Source organism: Berghia stephanieae, chromosome 1, assembly GCF_034508935.2.
Source record: "Berghia stephanieae isolate SIO BIC M18660-M18661 chromosome 1, UCSD_Bste_1.3, whole genome shotgun sequence".
Taxonomy (NCBI): Eukaryota; Metazoa; Mollusca; class Gastropoda; order Nudibranchia; family Aeolidiidae; genus Berghia; species Berghia stephanieae.
In genome coordinates this window covers 112,688,415-112,710,633 of record NC_088360.1, presented here as the reverse complement: position 1 = coordinate 112,710,633, position 22,219 = coordinate 112,688,415, and the positions used below count along the sequence as shown (strand labels likewise).

The window sequence follows — 22,219 nt, the reverse complement described above, 5'->3', positions numbered from 1 at the left end:
TTTTAAATTAATTTTTGTTGTTTGTAATAATATAACATGACCTTTATACGATTACTAGCTATTCCATAAAATTATTATTGTGTAAATAAACAATGTAAGGGGCATAATCCAAGAAACTGCAACCTTTCACAAAGAACGATATCGTTGAATAATCTATTTATATTGAGAATACTATAATTATTATTATTATTTTTATTATTATTATTATTATTATTATTATTATTATTATTATTATAATTATTATTATTATTATTATTATTTATTGTTGTTTTATTATTATTATTATTATTATTATTATTATTATTATTATTATTATTATTATATTTTATCTGACTATCATTTGATTGTTAAATATAAGTGGAGTGGAACTTCCGAGCCATAAACTATTGCTGTTTGTTTTTGTTTATTATTATTATTATTATTATTATTATTATTATTATTATTATTATTATTATTATTATTATTATTATTATTTTATATTATTATTAAATAATATAATAATAATAATTTTGTTATCGATTTATATAGTATACGTTTTCAAGTCAATTTTTTTATATAATAACCTTGTTATTGTGTTGTGCTCTGCCTTTATTGTCCACAGCATAATGGATGAAATGTACGACCCACCACGTCAAAATGCTATTCTGTCGAAGTGAAGTGGATAACAACAATTGAATTTAATGTTAGAATTATCGTAAATGTGAGATTTAAGGTTTATGTACTTAATGAAACTATATTTATTCCATTCAATAGAAATATAAAATTAATCTTGGTTCATATGTTTTACTCTAAACTCAATTAACAGCACTATTTTAACTCTAATACACAAACCACTGCGGCTATGTGGTCTTGTGATATGACACAAGCCTTTGGATATTTATAGTCGACATTGCTCTACATACACAAATGGTCTAGTATTTTTTTTTTTTGCTCTGTCTATCCCTCCCTTACCCCCACCCCTTCCTTTATTACTTCTTAATAACATTATAATATACGATGGGTTACGATTGGTCCGCAACAATCGTTAACTTAAAGCCTGACACTGACCAAAAAATTACGTTAGTAGACAAGTCTTTGTCCGCAAAAGAAATCAAATCTTGAGTTGTATTCAATAGTTCAACCAATGGAATCACTTGTTTCCTTGAGCACTACTAACGACAACTCACATTGAACAAACCTTAAAATTGACGTCAAACTGTAAGTCCTAGAGGGTTCTAGTGTCAGGCTATAATATATGTTAACGATGGCTACGATTGGTCCTGAAATTACAGTCTGTTATTTTATCGACTCCCAAGCAGTGGACTGTACTCTCCAGTCAATGACTGTCTCCCTCCAATCAGAACGAGGATTCCAGCCACCACAATCAAGATCGCTCCAGCACAGGGCAGGCCAAATGAGTAACCGAGAACAAGATCGGATTGGCCGTGATCCACTAGGTTGTCATAGATCTTCAGTACAAACACAATAATGCCAGCCATGGTAAAGATAACTGAAACAGTAAAAAAATCGTCTTGTTAATATGACGAAAAATTGGGAAAACTTCGTGGTTGAGATTATGCTGAGGTAGAAATATCGTTGTAGTACTGTCTTATCTTCCACGGTTACTACAACTGCTACAAGAAAAAAACAAAAAACAAACAACAACAACAACAACAACAACTACTACTACTACTACTACTACTACTACTACTACTACTACTACTACTACTACTACTACTACTACTACTACTATTACTATTATTACTACTACTACTACTACCACCACTTCGACTACTACCACTACTACTACTACCACCACCACTACTACTACTACTACTACTACTACTACTACTACTACTACTACTACTACTACTACTCCTCTCCTCCTCCTCCTCCTCCTCCTCCTCCTCTCCTCCTCCTCTTCTTCTTCTTCTTCTTCTTCTTCTTCTTCTTCTTCTTCTTCTTCTCTTCTTCTTCTTCTTCTTCTTCTTCTTCTTCTTTTTCTTCTTTTTCTTTTATTCTTTTTTTTTCTTCTTATTATTATTTATTATTATTATTATATTATTATTATTATTATTATATTATTATTATTATTATTATTATTATTATTATTATTATTATTATTATCATTATTACTATTATCCCTTCCCTTCCTCCGTATCCTCCTCCTACTCCTCTTCCTCCTCCTCCTTCTCCTTCTCCTCCTCGTCCCCCTCCTCGTACTGTTGCTTCTGCTACTGCTGCTTCAGCTGTCGCTTCCGCCCACTCCTGATGATGATGAAATTGTATAAACGTCCGAAATCTAACGAGTCGATTGGAAAAAAGGTTCGTCATCATTCTCCTCCTCCTCACTATCATCGTCGTCGTCGTCGTCGTCGTCATCATCATCATCATCTTTATCATTATTGCGACAATTTTACTCATAATGTAACACACCTATATCAACATGTTAAATCATCATTATTGTTTAATGCTTTGCATTTTATCTTAGAATAAAATCCATTCTTTTTCCTATCATTTTAACATATCAATTGATTTTTTTTATTAATGTTTCAACGCTTATCACATAATTGTTTAAGGGAGCAAGTGCGTTAAGACTTTCTTGATTTATTCAACTTCTCGGGAAATTAAAAAAAAATTATATATGGCTAATCTCAGTCACCTCCATAACTTCAATTATGGAAGGACACCATTATGAGTTTTTTAAAACTTTCTATTATTTGGGAAGACGAAAATTGCATCTATAATTATATTAGAAGATGTTCAAGGAGCGTCTTTGTTGTACAAAAGTGAAGATCATAAATTCCTCTTTAAGTCAAGATACGGTAGTTATGGTGCTATAAATTACTCCTTTCCTTTCTTATAATGGCCGCACTTTTACATGCACGGTTATCATTACGCCAAAAAGGCAACATTAAATTGGTGAAATAATGCTTAACGTACATCTAGTATTTTTTTTATTGGCAATACCGTAAGTGCGTACGGAAAGCTAATTGACCAAATGAAACACATTGCTTCGTAAGACAAGAGAATTACATAGTTCGCTGAATATGTCATTCAGATATCACTGTAGCTCAGATTTATTTTCCTGGGGGTGCGGCAGTCCCATAGAAATAAAAAAAATTCCCCCCTTCCCTATTTGTTACATTATTTACTTCAAACATTGCTGCAGTTTTGGCATTATCATTAGCGAGTTCTGTCGTGGTTTAACTCTAAGAGTTAGAGAACGTCTAGCATGACAATTTGAGCGAGTCAGGTCTAAACTTTTCACAGTCTCAGAGCATCTCAGCCTTTTTTCTTCTTCCTAAGACTAGAATCCAACGGCTGCTTCCCCGGACTGCGTCTATTTGTACTTAGTATACAATCATTCGTCCTCTGTGTCCTGTAGAATTTCTGGTACTCCAAAGAATTGCTTCGAAAACACGTTGATCGAGTGACCTGTTAATTTATTTTATTTTATTTTTTAAGACACTCATTTTGCAATGCTTCTCGTGCTAAAGAGCTTTTTTTTTCCTCAAGGGATTGCTATTTTGCAATAAATCTACTTTTATCACATGGTCAGGAAAGTAAAAGTAAAACTGAGTTGACTTTACTTTGATAAATGTTTTTTCTGTCCATTATTAAGATCAAGTCTTAAACATTAAAATTTAAGCTTTCCTGTGCTTTCTTCGTAAAATCGATGGATCTAAAGTTACAACCAGGCAGTGGAAATCATGAGTTAAAGGGAATACGGTCACAATGGACATCAAAATTAAATTATATTCTTTATAAAATACTTTAATTATTGATAATAGAGATGAAACGTAAGAAGTGAAACAAGCATAATTCATTGACAACTTAACTGCCATACTCAGGAAATAAACGTATTTAAAAATTTGGCCAGAAACTCGTCCTTCAAATATCGATCGATTAAAATGACCCCATCTTGGCAAAAACTCCAGTCCCAAGCTTCAGAGTTTTTGCCAATATTAAGTTCATTTAAATCGATCGATATTTGAAGGACGAGTTTCTGGCCAAATTTTTAAATACGAGTTTTTCCAGAGTACGGCAGTTAAGTGGTTAACTGTAAATACTTACATGTTAAAATACCAGTCAGCATACAAGCAATTAATGTGAGTTTCGACACATGTTTCATCGTGATCCTATTGATGAGGATGACTGTAGCCAAAGCCACCGATACGATTCCAGTCAGAACGCCAAGGATAACAAGAACACGGACAGTTTTTAATTTATCTGGGGGAAAAACGCACACACAAAAAACAAACTGTCGCTGATTTTATGTTTTGATGAAATAGTTAAATAAAAGGTTATCCTTATTTACAGTATTGGCAAGTAAATGATTAAATTGCAGAATAACCAAAAGGAGGAGAATCTCCATGCACATATTTGCAAGACTGATGACCGAACTCAATAGGCTTCAACAGTCATGACGTCACTTCCCTCGTAATGACGCATAGTAACTTAGTAACTGGTTCTAAACTATCGGAACAATGGCGGACGCCCTTATGAAATACTTCTCCGACGAGCATAAAAGCGTATCTAGAGGAGAAAAACATTATAAATCTGATCATGTTTTGACTTTTATACATTCTGATCACATGACATGTGAAAAAGTTCTAGCCAGCGTGAAGAATAAAAAGTACCTATTTTCTTTGTTTAGAACCAAGCTGCTCGTTGCTGGGCGGACGTGACATCAGACTATTGAATCCAATTATGGGACGATTTAACATTGAGGAGAATATTCCATTACAACAATGAGTTCACACCATTTTGGTTTTTCGGACATGTCGAGCAGAATCATTCTGTCTCATGTGTTATCTGATAAGTAAACTAATCACATCATGTATGCGAAGATATTTTTTTACTTTTAGAATTGTTGAGCCTAAGTTTAAAACACCACATTTTATAGATATAAAAGGAACGAAGTTGACGTCACTCAACTCTTTGTTATTGTTTTTAGACAGCCATCTTAATGATTACCTCTCACTAAAGAATATTAAGCAGACTATAAACGTTCGATGGTACATATAGTTATATATACATATATATATATACACATATATATACATATATATATATATATATATATATATATATATATATATATATATATATATATTGATACGTTATACCTGGCTGGCAGATGTTGTAAGTATTTTACCAAAACGCATAGCATCAATAAACTCATAAAATAAAGCTCACATAATGCACAAACTTCAAAATCTGTCCAGCAAAACTTTGATAAATTAGCCACAATCTTCCGATGCCTGATATTTTCAACCCTGATTATATACATTCATTCAATACGTATTTTTTCTGCCAATTTCGTGTCCTTTAAATTGAGATCTATCTAAATACTAGAGTATTGGTGATAGTTGTGTCCAAAAAAATGCTTTCAAAATCTATCGCGTTCTGTGTTTTATTATCAATCTATATTCTAGGCCTGCGTGGACTTATTTAAACTATACATAAAAGCTGAGAAAAATGATAATGTTGATGATAATAATAATCTATTAACACCGTTAATGATGATGATGATGATGATGATGATGATGATGATGATGATGATGATGATGATGATGATGATGATGATGAGGTATATAGCTCTTTCTATTCAAAGACATCTTAAAGCGATTTACAGTGAGCAAATATATTCATAACTTATCACTGACTATGCTTGTTTATCAGTGCCAGCAGCACACAGATTAATTAATTAGATCTACATTGGGAAATTACAGCTCATAGTTTTGGCAATACAAGTTGTCAAAGAATAAAAATATTGTGCAGAGAGGAATGCATAACTTCCTTTAAGACGGTTGTATTTACCGCTTTCTAATTTCCCTTTTTACTTGTAAATGTTTTATAAAGTTGAAATACTGATTCAAAAGGAAAATAAATGTTAATATGGTTATAATCTAATTCCACCTTTGAAGTCTCAAAGCCCCTTTACAATATTATGACCACCCAGTTTACTTAAACCTATTTTTCAGCTTGCTCATTTTTCTAATAATATACTTCTGGCCTTATGATTTTATGACATAAAACTGATTCAAGTAACCACTCATGAAATGTAATTTTGAACAAGAAGGATGTGCCAAAGTTCATGTTGACATTTGGATTCACACACGTGACTTAACCAACACACAACTCGTATTCCCAATAAGAGTGATAACGACGACAACAAGAACAACAATGAAGAAGGAAAGAGAAACTGCAAAAAAGATAGTACAAATGTCCAGCACACGAACATAGAGAAACACATAATATTATCAACGAGGGACATGAAAAACAAATGAACCTTTTCTTTTTTTAAATAGGTTGAGTATTAACATTGCTCCTTACAGCCCATGTTAAAATGTTTCCCACGAGCATAGAATTACTAGCAAATCTAAAAGTAAAAGTCATCAAACTATTTTTTTTTTACAGATTGATAAACAAGTAACTTGCAAACCTTTTAAAATAAAATGTTATTCTATCACATGTTGACTCAAATTATGGTTATTTAGAATATTTGCTAGGGCATAATGATTGAATAATCGGTCCTTAATTTGACTTTGGCCTTGGGAATCGCCATCTGACCACCCTGTTGCCAGGTTCATCTAGGCGCACTACATATTTTATTACCGGACCGATTTTATCGTTGATGGTCCATAAGATTCGTCTCGATGTAAAATCTCTCCTAAACAATCATTTTCAGGATTTTTCCACAAATGCCATATCTACCTAACACTAAAAAAAAAATATTTAAAAAAATGTTTGTGTGTAGCAAAGCAAGCTTTACAAAACAGCATTACGTTATTATAAAAATGACAACGATTTTTCTCTCAATTTTGTGATGGACAAAACATATTTGAATAAGAAAAATGTCCATTGTATCGTAACAAATATGACGATTTTTCTGTAGTTGGTATGTAGAGGGTTAATATTCACAATACAGTTGTATAATTTAAAAACGAAGTGTCCCTTCGTAACAGCCTTTATTGTTCAACAAATATTGCGGGTTCTCCTCTAGTTTTTTTTTTTTTTTTTTTTTTTGTTTTTTAAATAAAAATCAAACCAAATCAAAAATAAATTAAATGACAAGAATGGGACAGAAACCGATGACATTAACCTACAACAATAACAATATCACAAACAACTTTAACAACAACAGCAACAACAACATCAACAACAACAACAACAGTAGTGATATTAACGACGAAAAGAAAACAAAAGAAAATTACACGCTTGCAAGTAATAGAGACGAGTACAGTTATTTATGGGTTTGATTTAAAACGTTAAAAGTTATGTTTTAAAAAAAACAAGCTATAATAAACTGACAGAAGTTACGAACACTTGTTTGTGTACCGTACTGCGCCCTTTTGTACCCTGACTCCTATATTCATTATTCTTAAGAACTAGGTGCTCAACATTGGGGCCAGGATTGAGCAGCGTCATCCGCCCAGCGATTCATAATGATCATCCTGCTTGACTTGGTTACTGGTTTAAAAATAAATACCAATTTGACTGACCACTAACGGTATGAATGGTACTTTATAATAATATTGTAGTATTACAACCCCGTGTATAATCATCATCCTAACACATCTTGCGATGTTAACGCTAAAATACCTACTGTTATATTTATTAGAACAGAAGAACATTTACAATAATATTCCCAAAGACTCACTTGAAACATATTCAATCTCTCTACATTTTGGTGAGCACTCTTGAAAGAGTCCTTCATTTGCATAGGGTCCATTTTCAATCCAATGCGTTGTGGCGGTACCAATGATGTGAAACAACTCCCCTAGACACAGCATACAATAACCGATCAGAAGCACGGGTGAAACGGGCAAAGCCATTATTGATTTGTTTTATCCTGAAAGAATGAAAACGGCAATGTATTGTAAAGTACTTAGAACATCCAAGCATTAAAACTACTACATATATCAAATTATGGACATTCTTAACAACATTGCAAAATATTGTAAACTCATCAGTGTATTCATTTAATAGAAACTTTACACCTGTGGATAATCTAACCCCGAGGTGATGTTAATCAATAATTTAAAATTTTAGAAAATCACAAGGCTATTCACCAATTTGAAATGGATTTGTTAGGGAAGAAAATCGTCTACTTTTAAAGTATATTGTGAAAATTAAGAAAATGGATTTCTCTTTTCTTTCCAGAGGTTTGTATTTACAGAGAAACCATCTTTGGTAGATTAGCTCGTCGACGTTTACATTGTTGAATTGTATTAACTGAAAAAAAAATATATTAACCACTCTTTAATAATAAAAGTTTCCCATATTTTTTTATATGACAGCTTGCTCCGAGTTTTACAACTTGCATATATATATATATATATTATATATATATATATATATATATATATATATATATATATATATATATATATATGCGCGCGCCTCTGTGTGTGTGTGTGTGTGTGTGTGTGTGTGTGTGTGTCTGTGTATTTGTGTATATGTAATATTTAAAATCTTGCTTTTTACGTCCACAGCCTAACTTCCTGTATATTGCGTTATTAACAGCGCTGTAGAAGTAAAAAGTAACACTTTGAATATTTTATGTATATATCGCTTCTTTAATACAAACGTTAGACATTCTTATTTAATAGTTTTTGTTTTATATTAGTATACAAAAAGATTTATTTTCAGACCACTTACTTTATATTGTTGATTCAGTAGAAAGATATAATCTTCTCGAAATATAGAAATAGAATGTATATTTATATATCTATAGATAACCGACCATATTATACTGACGAAATGCTGAGAATTAGTATTATATTTTCTCTTCACTGCTCATAGTACACTTTATGATGTGAAATATTTCTTCAATCCTGAGTAAATCTGGTTTTTCATGTAATAAAATTAGATTCGTGAATAGTTCAGCCATATAATTATACACATTACAGAATGTGATTTTATATCCGGGAATTAAAAAAACCCAATGACATAAAAACGTTTATCCCAAATATCTGTGTCACTATCATTGTTACATGTGTATGAAGGACAAGTGGTTTATTAAGTGGTTTACGCCATCTATAAGTAGTTGATGTTGGTGTTGGCACTACCATACTCTGTTTGAAATTAATGACCGAGTGAAAATACATCCTGTTACACATGAATCCTTCCAGTCTGAATTAGATAGTCAATAGTTAAAACTCATTGGAAGTGTGTAACCAGTCATCTGTTCCAGTTATAACTCATTGAAAATGTGTAACCAGTCCTCTGTTCCAGTTAAAACTCATTGGAAGTGTGTAACCAGTCATCTGTTCCAGGTATAACTCATTGAAAATGTGTAACCAGTCCTCTCTTCCAGTTAAAACTCATTGGAAGTGTGTAACCAGTCATCTGTTCCAGTTATAACTCATTGAAAATATGTAACCAGTCCTCTCTTCCAGTTAAAACTCATTGGAAGTGTGTAACCAGTCATCTGTTCCAGGTATAACTCATTGAAAATGTGTAACCAGTCCTCTCTTCCAGTTATAACTCATTGGAAGTGTGTAACCAGTCATCTGTTCCAGTTATAACTCATTGAAAATGTGTAACCAGTCCTCTCTTCCAGTTATAACTCATTGGAAGTGTGTAACCAGTCATCTGTTCCAGGTATAACTCATTGAAAATGTGTAACCAGTCCTCTCTTCCAGGTAAAACTCATTGGAAGTGTGTAACCAGTCATCTGTTCCAGGTATAACTCATTGAAATGTGTAACCAGTCCTCTCTTCCAGTTAAAACTCATTGGAAGTGTGTAACCAGTCCTCTCTTCCAGTTAAAACTCATTGGAAGTGTGTAACCAGTCCTCTCTTCCAGTTAAAACTCATTGGAAGTGTGTAACCAGTCATCTGTTCCAGGTATAACTCATTGAAAATATGTAACCAGTCCTCTCTTCCAGTTATAACTCATTGAAAGTGTGTAACCAGTCATCTGTTCCAGGTATAACTCATTGGAAGTGTGTAACCCGTCCTCTCTTCCAGTTAAAACTCATTGAAAATGTGTAACCAGTCATCTGTTCCAGGTATAACTCATTGAAAATATGTAACCAGTCCTCTCTTCCAGTTATAACTCATTGAAAGTGTGTAACCAGTCATCTGTTCCAGGTATAACTCATTGGAAGTGTGTAACCCGTCCTCTCTTCCAGTTAAAACTCATTGAAAATGTGTAACCAGTCATCTGTTCCAGGTATAACTCATTGAAAATATGTAACCAGTCCTCTCTTCCAGTTATAACTCATTGAAAGTGTGTAACCAGTCCTCTCTTCCAGTTATAACTCATTGAAAGTGTGTAACCAGTCATCTGTTCCAGGTATAACTCATTGAAAATATGTAACCAGTCCTCTCTTCCAGTTATAACTCATTGAAAGTGTGTAACCAGTCCTCTCTTCCAGTTAAAACTCATTGAAAGTGTGTAACCAGTCATCTGTTCCAGGTATAACTCATTGAAAATATGTAACCAGTCCTCTCTTCCAGTTATAACTCATTGGAAGTGTGTAACCAGTCCTCTCTTCCAGTTAAAACTCATTGGAAGTGTGTAACCAGTCCTCCAGAGGACTAACAATGAACAGGTTACATATTGAATCATATGATGCATGACTATTTTAGTAGCAGGATGTACATGCAGATTCTTATAATTGCATGGAGTAAAAGAGCGAGGATGAATCATCTTCAAAATATCCGTTGCTGGCACATGTATCCAGCCATCCGGAGGACTAGTTTCACACTTCCAGGGAGATTTTAACCAATATTTTGACACCACATTATTGTTGCTTATTGTGAATGGTGCTCGGGATCTGTGGGCTGTGTGCTCCGGGTGATAATCATGTACTGATGTGGCTTCTGTCCGCGGTCATAAGCTAATACCAGTCAAAAATAAAACCAATGAAATGTTTTTTCGACTAATTTTAACAAAATACTGGATAAATGACGTAATTTTCAAAAGAGTATGCATTGTATGTTGATTGAATAACCCGAGACTCATTCTTTAAGACAGAAGTAAAAAAGGCAACCATGTCAAGAGCTTGCCAGATATAGCAACAAGACATCAAGGAAGAATCGTCAAATTGACCATAAAATAAATAGAGCACTCTAAAACCATTGGCTAATTATACTCTAATAATGCCCATCATCTAGTCCACGAATCTCAGTAACAGTTGCTGCAGTGAATGGTCATGGTTATTTTTACGACGACGACGACGATGATGATAATGATGGTGATATTATTATTATTATTATTATTATTATTATTATTATTATTATTATTATTATTATTATTATTATTACGAGTAAAAAAGCCCGCAATTTCGAGGGGAAAGAACTATTTTCATTCGATATTGTACCCACCATCATTTAATGAGGGCATATTGGTACACATCATTTCGGGGCTTACTGTTTCAATCAAACCAATGCTGTTCCTGACGGTTTCAACATTACAACAGTCATTTTGCTAACACGTGCACGAAATGTCATATAGCTGGGGTTTTTTATATGTGACAGTGAGGGAGGATGTTGGTGGTGTTAGCCGTGATTGTGACAATGTTGAAGCAGTCGTCAAGAACAGGATTGGATTGATTGCAACGGTAAAGCCCGAGATGACAAAGTCTTGTTGGTATTGAAATAGGTGTGATAATGGGAAAACATTCGGGTAGAATCATTGACGTGTAGATTGGGAATAGGGTTGACTTTGCTGGAATGGGTCATGGCGAAATGAGAATTGTGATGAGACCAGAATGCAAGATTGGTGGCAATGGGTGATGGAGATGTTAAGGAAATGAAGGTAGATGCAAATTCAGCGATGAAGATCAAATAATGGTATAGTTCTAGACCTTACCCTAAGGTGATTCAACCAGGAAGAGACAAACCAATCACATTCTTCCTTGTTACCAGGATAATTGTTAGTCAACATCATATACAAATACATTCCAATTATCCATAGAGCTCCGATTCACCATTTTGTCTAGGTTCAATACAGAAATCCAGTGCACTTCCACCGGTAGAAGTCCGTTTCTCAGTTTTTTGCATGCATGATTACACAATGACAGTGGGAAGAAAGGATAAGTGTGGACTCACTTGATCTCATACCCTCGAAGCCAACTTGGGAATGTCCGAATCCCCGTGACTATCGCCGTCATCATGTTGCACCCCTAAAGCCCCCCATAGACGCCGACATCCGCTGATAGCGGGACGGATGACCTATCGCTGTGACCCGATCCCTGCGTTTATCGCAGATGATTTTTGCCCACATACGGGGAGATATTTTTTTGAGGCGATCGGCGATCGGGGGCGTGGCAGTATAAAAAAGTGGACAATTTTTTTCGGATTTTCGCTGTTTTCACGTCGGATTCGTGATCAGCGTCAAATTTACAATAGGTTTGATACTAAGAACTGTGTGTTTACTCCAAAAATTGGTGAAATTAGAAATAAATTTTAATTAATAGTGAGGCTATGTGGCCGACAGAACCGATCCCAGATACTGTCTATCATTCTATCTTTCGTCTTGCGCACAATAGTGATTACTTCTCACTAAATTATATCAATTAGACTGTTGAAGGAACGAAATTGACATCATTCCACTCTTTGTTATTGTATCAAGGCAGTCATTTTGGTAATTAGTTCTCACTTAATTATATCAATCAGACTTTTAACGTTCAAGGTTACTCGTAGTTTTGTATGACGGTACGTTATTTCCGACTGGTGGATGGTGTGATCATTTTACCTAAACTCATAGCATCAATAACCGTCCAAGATATTCGCATCATATGTAGCAATAACTATAATAATCTAACATGTCGAGAGAGAGAGAGAGAGAGAGAGAGAGAGAGAGAGAGAGAGAGAGAGAGGAGAGAGAGAAAAGAGAAGAGAGAAAAATTTACTATATATACCGCTATATTCAATAAAGGTGCTCAAATCACTTTATAAGGGTCTTTGGCCAACATAAAAACATGTTAGACGAGACATGACTGTTAAGCGATATTGCAATTGTTTCCCGACAGAGACGACGCTGTAAACAGTGAGGTACTCATTTTAACAGTGAACAAGGTGAGAGAATGCGAGTAAAGAGCCTTTTCCAAGGACTCAATTATGCGCCACTCAGAGCGGGACTCGAATCCAGTACCGTCCGATCCAAAGGCGAGTGTCATTTCACAAGATCACATGCATAGCCGCACAAAAAAGTGATGAGAGAATAGATTCATATGTATTGAAGGAGGAGAGAGCGGATGGAGTGAGTAAAGTTCTTGGATATTTATAGAAGGAACCAAATTGACGTCACTCATCTCATTGTTATTGTTTTTAGACACCCATTTTTATGATTAGTTCTCATTAAAATATATCAGACTATAATTTCAAGGTTCCATGTTGATCTTAAGGCTGGAGTGATATTTCTGGCTGGCGGACTTTGTGAGTATTTTAATTTAACACAGAGCATCAATAGAAGGAATGAATTTGACGTTAGTCAACCCGTTGTTATTGCTTTTAGACAGCATTTTATAATTAACTTATCACTAAGTTATATTAATCAGACAATGAACGTTCGCGTTTGCAGTTTTGTGTGTTAATGTTATACCCCGATGGAGATGTCGTGAGTATTTTTCCAATACGCATAACATCAATACATTTGCAATCCGATTTAAGTTTAAAAGCAACGTAGACCGCGGAAATTTTTCCATTTTGTGGACAATAAAGATTTGTTATTTATCGTCATTATTATTATTATTATTATTATTATTATTTATTATTATTATTATTATTATTATTATTATTATTATTATTATTATTATTATTATTATTATTATTGTTATTATTATTATTATTATTATTATTATTATTATTATTATTATTTTATTATTATTATTATTATTATTATTATCATTATTATTATCATTATTATTATTATTATTATTATTATTATTATTATTATTATTATTATTATTATTATTATTATTATTATTATTATAATTATTTATAAAACAAATCGACAGTGTTCCCGTGGCAGGTGAAACGGGTACTCCTCGGGACTACTCGCATTCGCACAACCCCCCCCCCCCCCCCAACCACCCCCGCCACCACACACACGCACACAGCTCTCTTTTTTTTTTTGGGGGGGGGGGGGGGGGGGGGGGGCGCGTTGTTTGTAGAGTATAATTCAGGGTTACAATGCCCACCCCTGTCATCACGTAGTCAAGGCTTTTTGGCATCTGCCAATCCCAAATGTCTGTGTCAAGGTCGACCGTCATGTCGCGTCAACGGGTGAGGAGGAAAAAAAAAAAAAAGAACTAGCATATTATTATATCATTACATTGAAAATTATGAAAACTATTTTTATTTTGTATGAAATCCTTTATAAATTTTACGATGATCAAGAACGAAACTTTTGCCATCTACCTCTTCCTGGCGCAACATTTATAAAAATATTATTTTAAAAAAATAATAACACAGCATTTATTTGGCGCAATATCCACGTGCTCAAAGCGCTTTACAAGGGGTCCCAAGGCAACAGCAATATTAAACTTGAAAGACGAGACATGACGCCTGTCAGGCGATGTGACATTTTTTCCTAACAAATTCAACGAACGGCCATGTACTCATTTTACACCTGAGTACGGTGAGAAAATGTGAGTAAAGAGCATTTTCCAAGGACTCAACTCTGCGCAACGCAGAGCGGGTCTCGAAACCTGAACCTTCCGATCTGGAAGCGAGAGTCATACCACAAAACAGGGAGGAGCACTGTTCTGTCGGCCACATAACCTCAATATTAATTAAATTTTATTTCTAATTTCATCAATTTTTGGAGTAAAAACATAGTTCTTGGTATCAAACCTATTGTAAATTCGACGCTGATCGGCGATCGGGGGCGTGGCAGTATAAAAAAGTGGACAATTTTTTTCGGATTTTCGCTGTTTTCACGTCGGATTCGTGATCAGCGTCAAATTTACAATATGTTTGATACTAAGAACTGTGTGTTTACTCCAAAAATTGGTGAAATTAGAAATAAATTTTAATTAATAGTGAGGCTACGATCCCAGTTACTGTCTGTTATTCTATCTTTCGTCTTGTGCACAATAGTGATTACTTCTCACTAAATTATATCAATTAGACTGTTGAAGGAACGAAATTGACATTATTCCACTCTTTGTTATTGTATTAAGGCAGTCATTTTGGTAATTAGTTCTCACTAAATTATATCAATCAGACTTTTAACGTTCAAGGTTACTCGTAGTATTGTGTGACGGTACGTTATTTCCGACTGGTGGATGTTGTAAGCATTTTACCTAAACTCATAGCATCAATAACCGTCCAAGATATTCGCATCATATGTAGCAATAGCTATAATAATCTAACATGTCGAGAGAGAGAGAGAGAGAGAGAGAGAGAGAGAGAGAGAGAGAGAGAGAGAGGGGGGGGGGGGAGAGAAAGAAAGAGAAAGAGAGAAAAATTTACTTGCGCTATATATACCGCTATATTCAATAAAGGTGCTCAAATCACTTTATAAGGGTCTTTGGCCAGCATAAAAACATGTTAGACGAGACATGACTGTTAAGCGATATTGCAATTGTTTCCCGACAGAGACGACGCTGTAAACAGCGAGGTACTCATTTTAATAGTGAACAAGGTGAGAGAATGCGAGTAAAGAGCCTTTTCCAAGGACTCAATTATGCGCCACTCAGAGCGGGACTCGAATCCAGTACCGTCCGATCCAAAGGCGAGTGTCATTTCACAAGATCACATGCATAGCCGCACAAAAAAGTGATGAGAGAATAGATTCATATGTATTGAAGGAGGAGAGAGCGGATGGAGTGAGTAAAGTTCTTGGATATTTATAAAAGGAACCAAATTGACGTCACTCATCTCATTGTTATTGTTTTTAGACACCCATTTTTATGATTAGTTCTCATTAAAATATATCAGACTATAACGTTCAAGGTTCCATGTAGATCTTTGGGCTGGAGTGATATTTCTGGCTGGCGGACTTTGTGAGTATTTTAATTTAACACAGAGCATCAATAGAAGGAATGAATTTGACGTTAGTCAACCCGTTGTTATTGCTTTTAGACAGCATTTTATAATTAACTTATCACTAAGTTATATCAATCAGACAATGAACGTTCGCGTTTGCAGTTTTGTGTGTTAATATGTTATACCCCGATGGAGATGTCGTGAGTATTTTTCCAATACGCATAACATCCATACATTTACAATCCGATTTAAGTTTAAAAGCAACGTAGACCACGGAAATTTTTCCATTTTGTGGACAATAAAGTTTTGTTATTTATCGTCATTATTATTATTATCATTATTATTATTATTATTATTATTATTATTATTATTATTATTATTATTATTATTATTATTATTATTATTATTATTATTATTATAATTATTTATAAAACAAATCGACAGTGTTCCCGTGGCAGGTTAAACGGGTACTCCTCGGGACTACTCGCATTCGCACCCCCCCCCCCCCCCCCAACCACCACCGCCACCCCACACACGCACACGGCTCTTTTTTTTTTTTAGGGGGGGAGTTGGGGGGGGGGGGGGCGCGTTGTTTGTAGATTATAATTCAGGGTTACAATGCCCACCCCTGTCATCACGTAGTCAAGGCTTTTTGGCATCTGCCAATCCCAAATGTCTGTGTCAAGGTCGACCGTCATGTCGCGACAACGGGTGAGGAGGAAAAAAAAAAAAAAAAAGAACTGGCATATTATTATATCATTACATTGAAAATCATGAAAACATTTTTTATTTTGTATGAACGAAACTTTTGCCATCGATCTCTTCCTGGCGCAACATTTATAAAAATATTATTTTAAAAAATAATAACACAGCATTTATTTGGCGCACTATCCACGTGCTCAAATCGCTTTACAAGGGGTCCCAAGGCAACAGCAATATTAAACTTGAAAGACAAGACATGACGCCTGTCAGGCGATGGGACATTTTTTTCCCAACAAAGACAACGAACGGTCATGTACTCATTTCACACCTGAGTACGGTGAGAGAATGTGAGTTAAGAGCATTTTCCAAGGACTCAACTCTGCACCACTCAGAGCGGGTCTCGAAACCTGAACCTTCCGATCCGAAAGCGAGAGTCATACCACTTGATCCATCACAAAACAGGGAGGGGCCCTGTTCTGTCGGCCAAATAGCCTCAATATTAATTAAAATTTATTTCTAATTTCATCAATTTTTGGAGTAAAAACATAGTTCTTGGTATCAAACCTATTGTAAATTCGACGCTGATCATGAATCTGACGTCAAAACAGCGAAAATCCGAAAAAATATTGTCCAATTTTTTATACTGCCACGCCCCCGATCGCCGATCGCCTCGAAAAATATTAAGCAAAGCGGGCTTTGCGAGCGATGGACCGTACCTAGGTTTATCGGCCAGGTATTTGGCCACACACATTGCGTTTTCACCCCGGTTTGCCTGATCGTGGTTCGGAAGCCTATCAAAACCGTGCGTGTATGGAGCCTTTAAGAAAACCCTATATTTTTATCTCACTTATCACACCTTCTATCTGACACCTATCATTATTTTGATACTAAATCCTCTTGCATCTCGAACTCGTACCGTTATATTTCCTAGCAAGACCGTCCCTATCATTTTTCTGTCATCTACTACAACCAATCTCAACATCAAACATCCTCACATATGTCGGCCAACGCACAATTCGTATGTTTCTTTAACTTTCGACATAGCTGACAGAACTTACAAGTAGACAATATAAAAACGAACTAATCTCCAATGTTTCAAAAATGATGTTTTTGGAATTCATCGTGAATCGAAGATCTTTAGTCAGGAAAAAAATCAAACATCTAAAATTCCGTGCAAGTGCTTTAATGAATGGTAAACCCGCATAAACGTAAATAATTATCCTCACGGAGGGTCTACTTTATTTTACTGACTGAATATGATATTGCTTTTCTTCGTGGTACCGACAAAACATACTTTGTAATTATGTATTTTACGTAATCAATGAACTCAATACCGATCAAAGAAATGCCGAGCGTCATTATTCACACAGCATTTACCCACGTTTCCTAATCATAAAGTCCCCTGAAAGTTGCAATTGAGGTCCGCTATTGTCTCTGACCATCCCATCAGTCTATCTGGCATCTTTTCTTCTGTTGGCCTTTTCTTTACATACCATCGATTTTCCCCGTTGTTTCGCCCCTTTAATCTCGCTATACTTAATCTTTGTGAAAAATCATTTCAATTATTGGATTATCTCTGTGGTGTAATGGTAATACGACTGACCAACTAATCAGGAGATCTGAAGTTCGATCCCCAGCAGTTGAGCAAGGCTGATTTTTGAGATGAACAATTTTTCCTCTTTTTTTTCTGCTTTATCTAACAAGTAGTCTCACAATAACTACACAATTGTATAGTGTCACTCAGATATATATGGGAGATATTTTTATCTTTTTAAAATCATTTCTCTGTTATGCTTTTTGTTTGAATATTATATTATTGGTTTATAAATATTTAGTCTGATCCTATGCTTGTGTCTCGATGAGACGTTTATGTGATCCCAAACTAAGGGCTCTGATAGTGTGCTCTTGGAATCTTAAGACTATTTCCCTATTTGAACCAATCCCCTTTGTCGTACTGTTTTTGGGTACATTTACTTGTGTCTCTATAATATTTTTTACTATTCCATCTCCTTTCTTTTTACTGTCGCTTAAATGACCTAAATGTATCGCAAACGTAAAGCTGCTAAAAACAACAAAAGTAAAATTCATCCCTTGTTTTCGGAAGATATTCCAAGGATTTGCTTCTAACTTTTATATAGGCCGTTGGTCTCCTAAAAATATTTTCTACCGGATTCATCAGAATAGCTACCCAAAACAAACCTGACTTAAAATCAGTCCTTTTGCTTAAGGCGAGTATTCTGTCAATTTACCAATCGATATTAAAATTAAGTTCTTTTGTTACTCTGCAGTTTGTGTGTTAGATTTGTGTGTCAGCGCGGACGCGCCTTTAAGCAAGGATGGCCTAGAAAGAGAGATATAGAGTGGTAAAGAGGGGATAGATATATAGATGGATAGTGATAACAAATATAGGAGGGAGGTAGGGGGGAGGGAGAAACGGGAGTATAGGGGAAAGGAGAGGGGGGGGGGGGAGTGGGGGGGGGGGTGATAGGGAGGGACGTATGAAAAATGCAGGGTAACGTTCTTTGCAGAAAGTACCATTAGCTCGATTGATATGATTTCACGTCCACCACTTAAATCCGTGCAGATTTATTACAAGTCAATCCTGTGCTTGTGTCTGGATGCGACTTATGGTTATTTCAAAGTAAATACACTGATAGTTTTCCCTGGAATCCATTTCTATAGACCCAATACTCTTTGACTTAATTTTTCTCGGGTGCTTTCAATTATAAATCTAGAATTTTCTATTATCCCTTTCTTTTACTGAGAAACATTTACAAAATTAATAATTTTGCAAAAGTATTTTATTTGTAATATATTTGTAATATCTTAATTTGTAATAGATGACATAGGAATATAGTAATGATGGTATAGCAATGTGATTATATAATGATAATGTGATGGTATAGGGATAATTTGATTGTATGACTATGTGATAATGGTAGGACAATGTGATGATGGTATGGCAATGTAATGATATAATGATAATGTGATGGTATAGGGATACTTTGATTGTATGACTATGTGATAATGGTAGGACAATGTGATGACATAGGAATAATGTGATGATGATATGGCAATGTGATGATATAATATAATGTGATGGTATAGGGATAATTTGATGATGGTATGATAATGTGATGATGGTATGGCAATGTAATGATATAATGATAATGTGATGGTAAACGGATGATTTGGTGATGGTATGACAATGTGATAATGGTAGGACACTGTGATGATGGTTTGGCAATGTATGAGTATGATGATGGTATGGCAATATAATGATATCATGATAATGTGATGGTACAGGGATACTTTGATTGTATGACTATGTGATAATGGTAGGACAATGTGATGATGGTATGGCAATGTAATGATATAATGATAATGTATAGGGATAATTTGGTGATGGTATGACAATGTGATGATGGTAGGACAATGTGATGATGGTAGGACAATGTGATGACATTGTGATGACTGTGATGATGGTATAAAGATAATGTGATAATATAGGAATTATGGGGTAATGGTATACGGATAATGTGATGATACTGGAATATGAATTGTGATGATATAGTGCTGTGATGAGAATATTGTAATGTGATGATGATATTGTAATGTGATATTGTAATGTGATGATGATATTGCAATGTGATGATGTCATTGCAATGTGATGATGGTATGACAATGTGATGATAAAGGGATGGTATAGGGATACTGTGAAGGTATAGGATTAGTAAATAAAATTTATTGAACCAAACATTGTGATTTTTAATTTATCAGGTTTATTTTATTAATGGTATCCCTCAAACAGCGACTTCCATTATGATCCTTTGAGATCAAGTCTTGCTTACTCTTCTATGCTTGTCAACGGGCTCGTGGGTTTCCCTCTTTTCCTTTTTTCAGGACTTGTCCTGGACTAAGACTACTTGCCAGTGTTCGATGTACAACTCTGGCAAAAAAAAATTGCAGGTTCTTTGATTTGATTTCACGAGACTTAATGTGATCTGAAACTCAGTACATTTAAACTAAGTGCGCTAATGGTATGCTCTTAAATTAAACTTTTGTTCCATATTTGAGCCAGTCCCCTGGTCTCACCTTTTCTTGGGTGCTTTAAATTGTAAATCTATAACTCTTTCTTCCGCTTTACTTGCGCTGATATTACACAAATGTGTAGTAAGCGTCGTAAAACCTTCAAAATATAAAACAAAACATTTTGATGCTCCGGATTAGGTATATATCTACATAATTATCTCTTTTTCATTTAGTTCTAATCTAACCTTTGTCTAACCTTTTTTTTACTACACCATTTACTTCCTTGGCGCTGATATAACCTTAACGTGTTGCAAGCGCCGTAAAACACTTAAAAACATACAAAGAAAAACAAATAAACCTCTTAGTGGGGACCTGTGCTTGTGTCAGGATGCGACTTTTAGATGATCTCTAAGTACGCGGATAGTGTGCTCTTGGAATCTACATCTGTTTCCTATTTGAACGAATTCCCATTCGTCTTATCATTTCTTGGGTGCTTCAATTGTAATTCTATAACTTTTAACTAAGGCAATTTCTTCCTTTTTACTGGCGCTGGTATTTCCCTAATGAGTTGCAAGCGCCGTAAAACCCCGAAAAACAAAATTTGCTGGCGTTGATATGACCTAAATGTGTCTCAAGCGCCGTTAAATCCTTAAAACAAAACAAAACAACGCATTTGGATCTTGTACATATCTCTATCTTTTCATTGGTGCTCTATTTTGGTATGGATTTCAATGGAGGAACCCTTTATAAATTCAATAACAGCAATAACCAAATCCATGATCCAGTTTAGATCTAGTTCCACGATGCACAGAAATAGCCCACATGGAATCACCCATAGTATGTACCAGATTTAAACGTTGATAAGAGTTCTGCATGCCAAACATAAAATAGATAAATAATAAATAACTAGGTTTTTAGATTGTAAAATCTTGGAGTTTCTATATTTCGCAATATCCACTAAATGTACTCAAAGCGCTTTACAATGAGTTCTTAGCCAACAGCAAAACTTAAACTGTTGGACGAAACAGGACACCTGTTTGTCGAAAGCAGCCCAGTCTCGATACTCCGACACTCCACTATTCAGTAAGAATATCGTAATTGAAAAATAATTTTAAAAATATATGACATTAATAAAAATAAAGTGGAAACATTGAATTAAAAGAGAACAAACAAAATTAAAACTGAAAAAAAACAACAACAAAAACAAAAAGAAACAAAAAACAACCGAGCTCTCCAAACTCTGCATTGTCGATAACAAATCATCGGCAATGAGAATCATTATTGAGCTTTTATATAGCGCAATATCCACTAAATGTGCTCAAAGCGCTTTACCCCTTGGTTCCTGCTCAACAGCAACATTTAACATTTAGGACGGGGCACGAGCCTGTTAGGCGATGTTACATTATTTTGAGACAGACTACGCTGTTAACGGCCAGGTACTCATTTTACACCTGAGTATGGTGAGATAATGTGAGTAAAGAGCCTTCTCCAAGGACTCAACTATGCGCCGAGCGAGGGTCGAGCCCAGGACCCTCCGATCCAAAAGCGAG

At 34.9% G+C, this 22,219-nt stretch overlaps 1 protein-coding gene across 1 annotated transcript; it reads right to left on the bottom strand.

Moving 5' to 3' along the window:
- Positions 1–917: 917 nt before the first annotated feature.
- LOC144965234 (uncharacterized) lies at positions 918–8,905 on the bottom strand. The gene is made up of 4 exons (XM_078900348.1): positions 8,650–8,905; positions 7,649–7,840; positions 4,057–4,212; positions 918–1,489 (listed from the first exon to the last, which is right to left on the bottom strand). Exons 2-4 carry the CDS (start codon positions 7,821–7,823, stop codon positions 1,281–1,283), a joined length of 540 nt encoding a protein of 179 aa, XP_078756474.1. The 5' UTR covers positions 7,824–7,840; positions 8,650–8,905; the 3' UTR covers positions 918–1,280.
- Between the last annotated feature and the right edge of the window lie 13,314 nt (positions 8,906–22,219).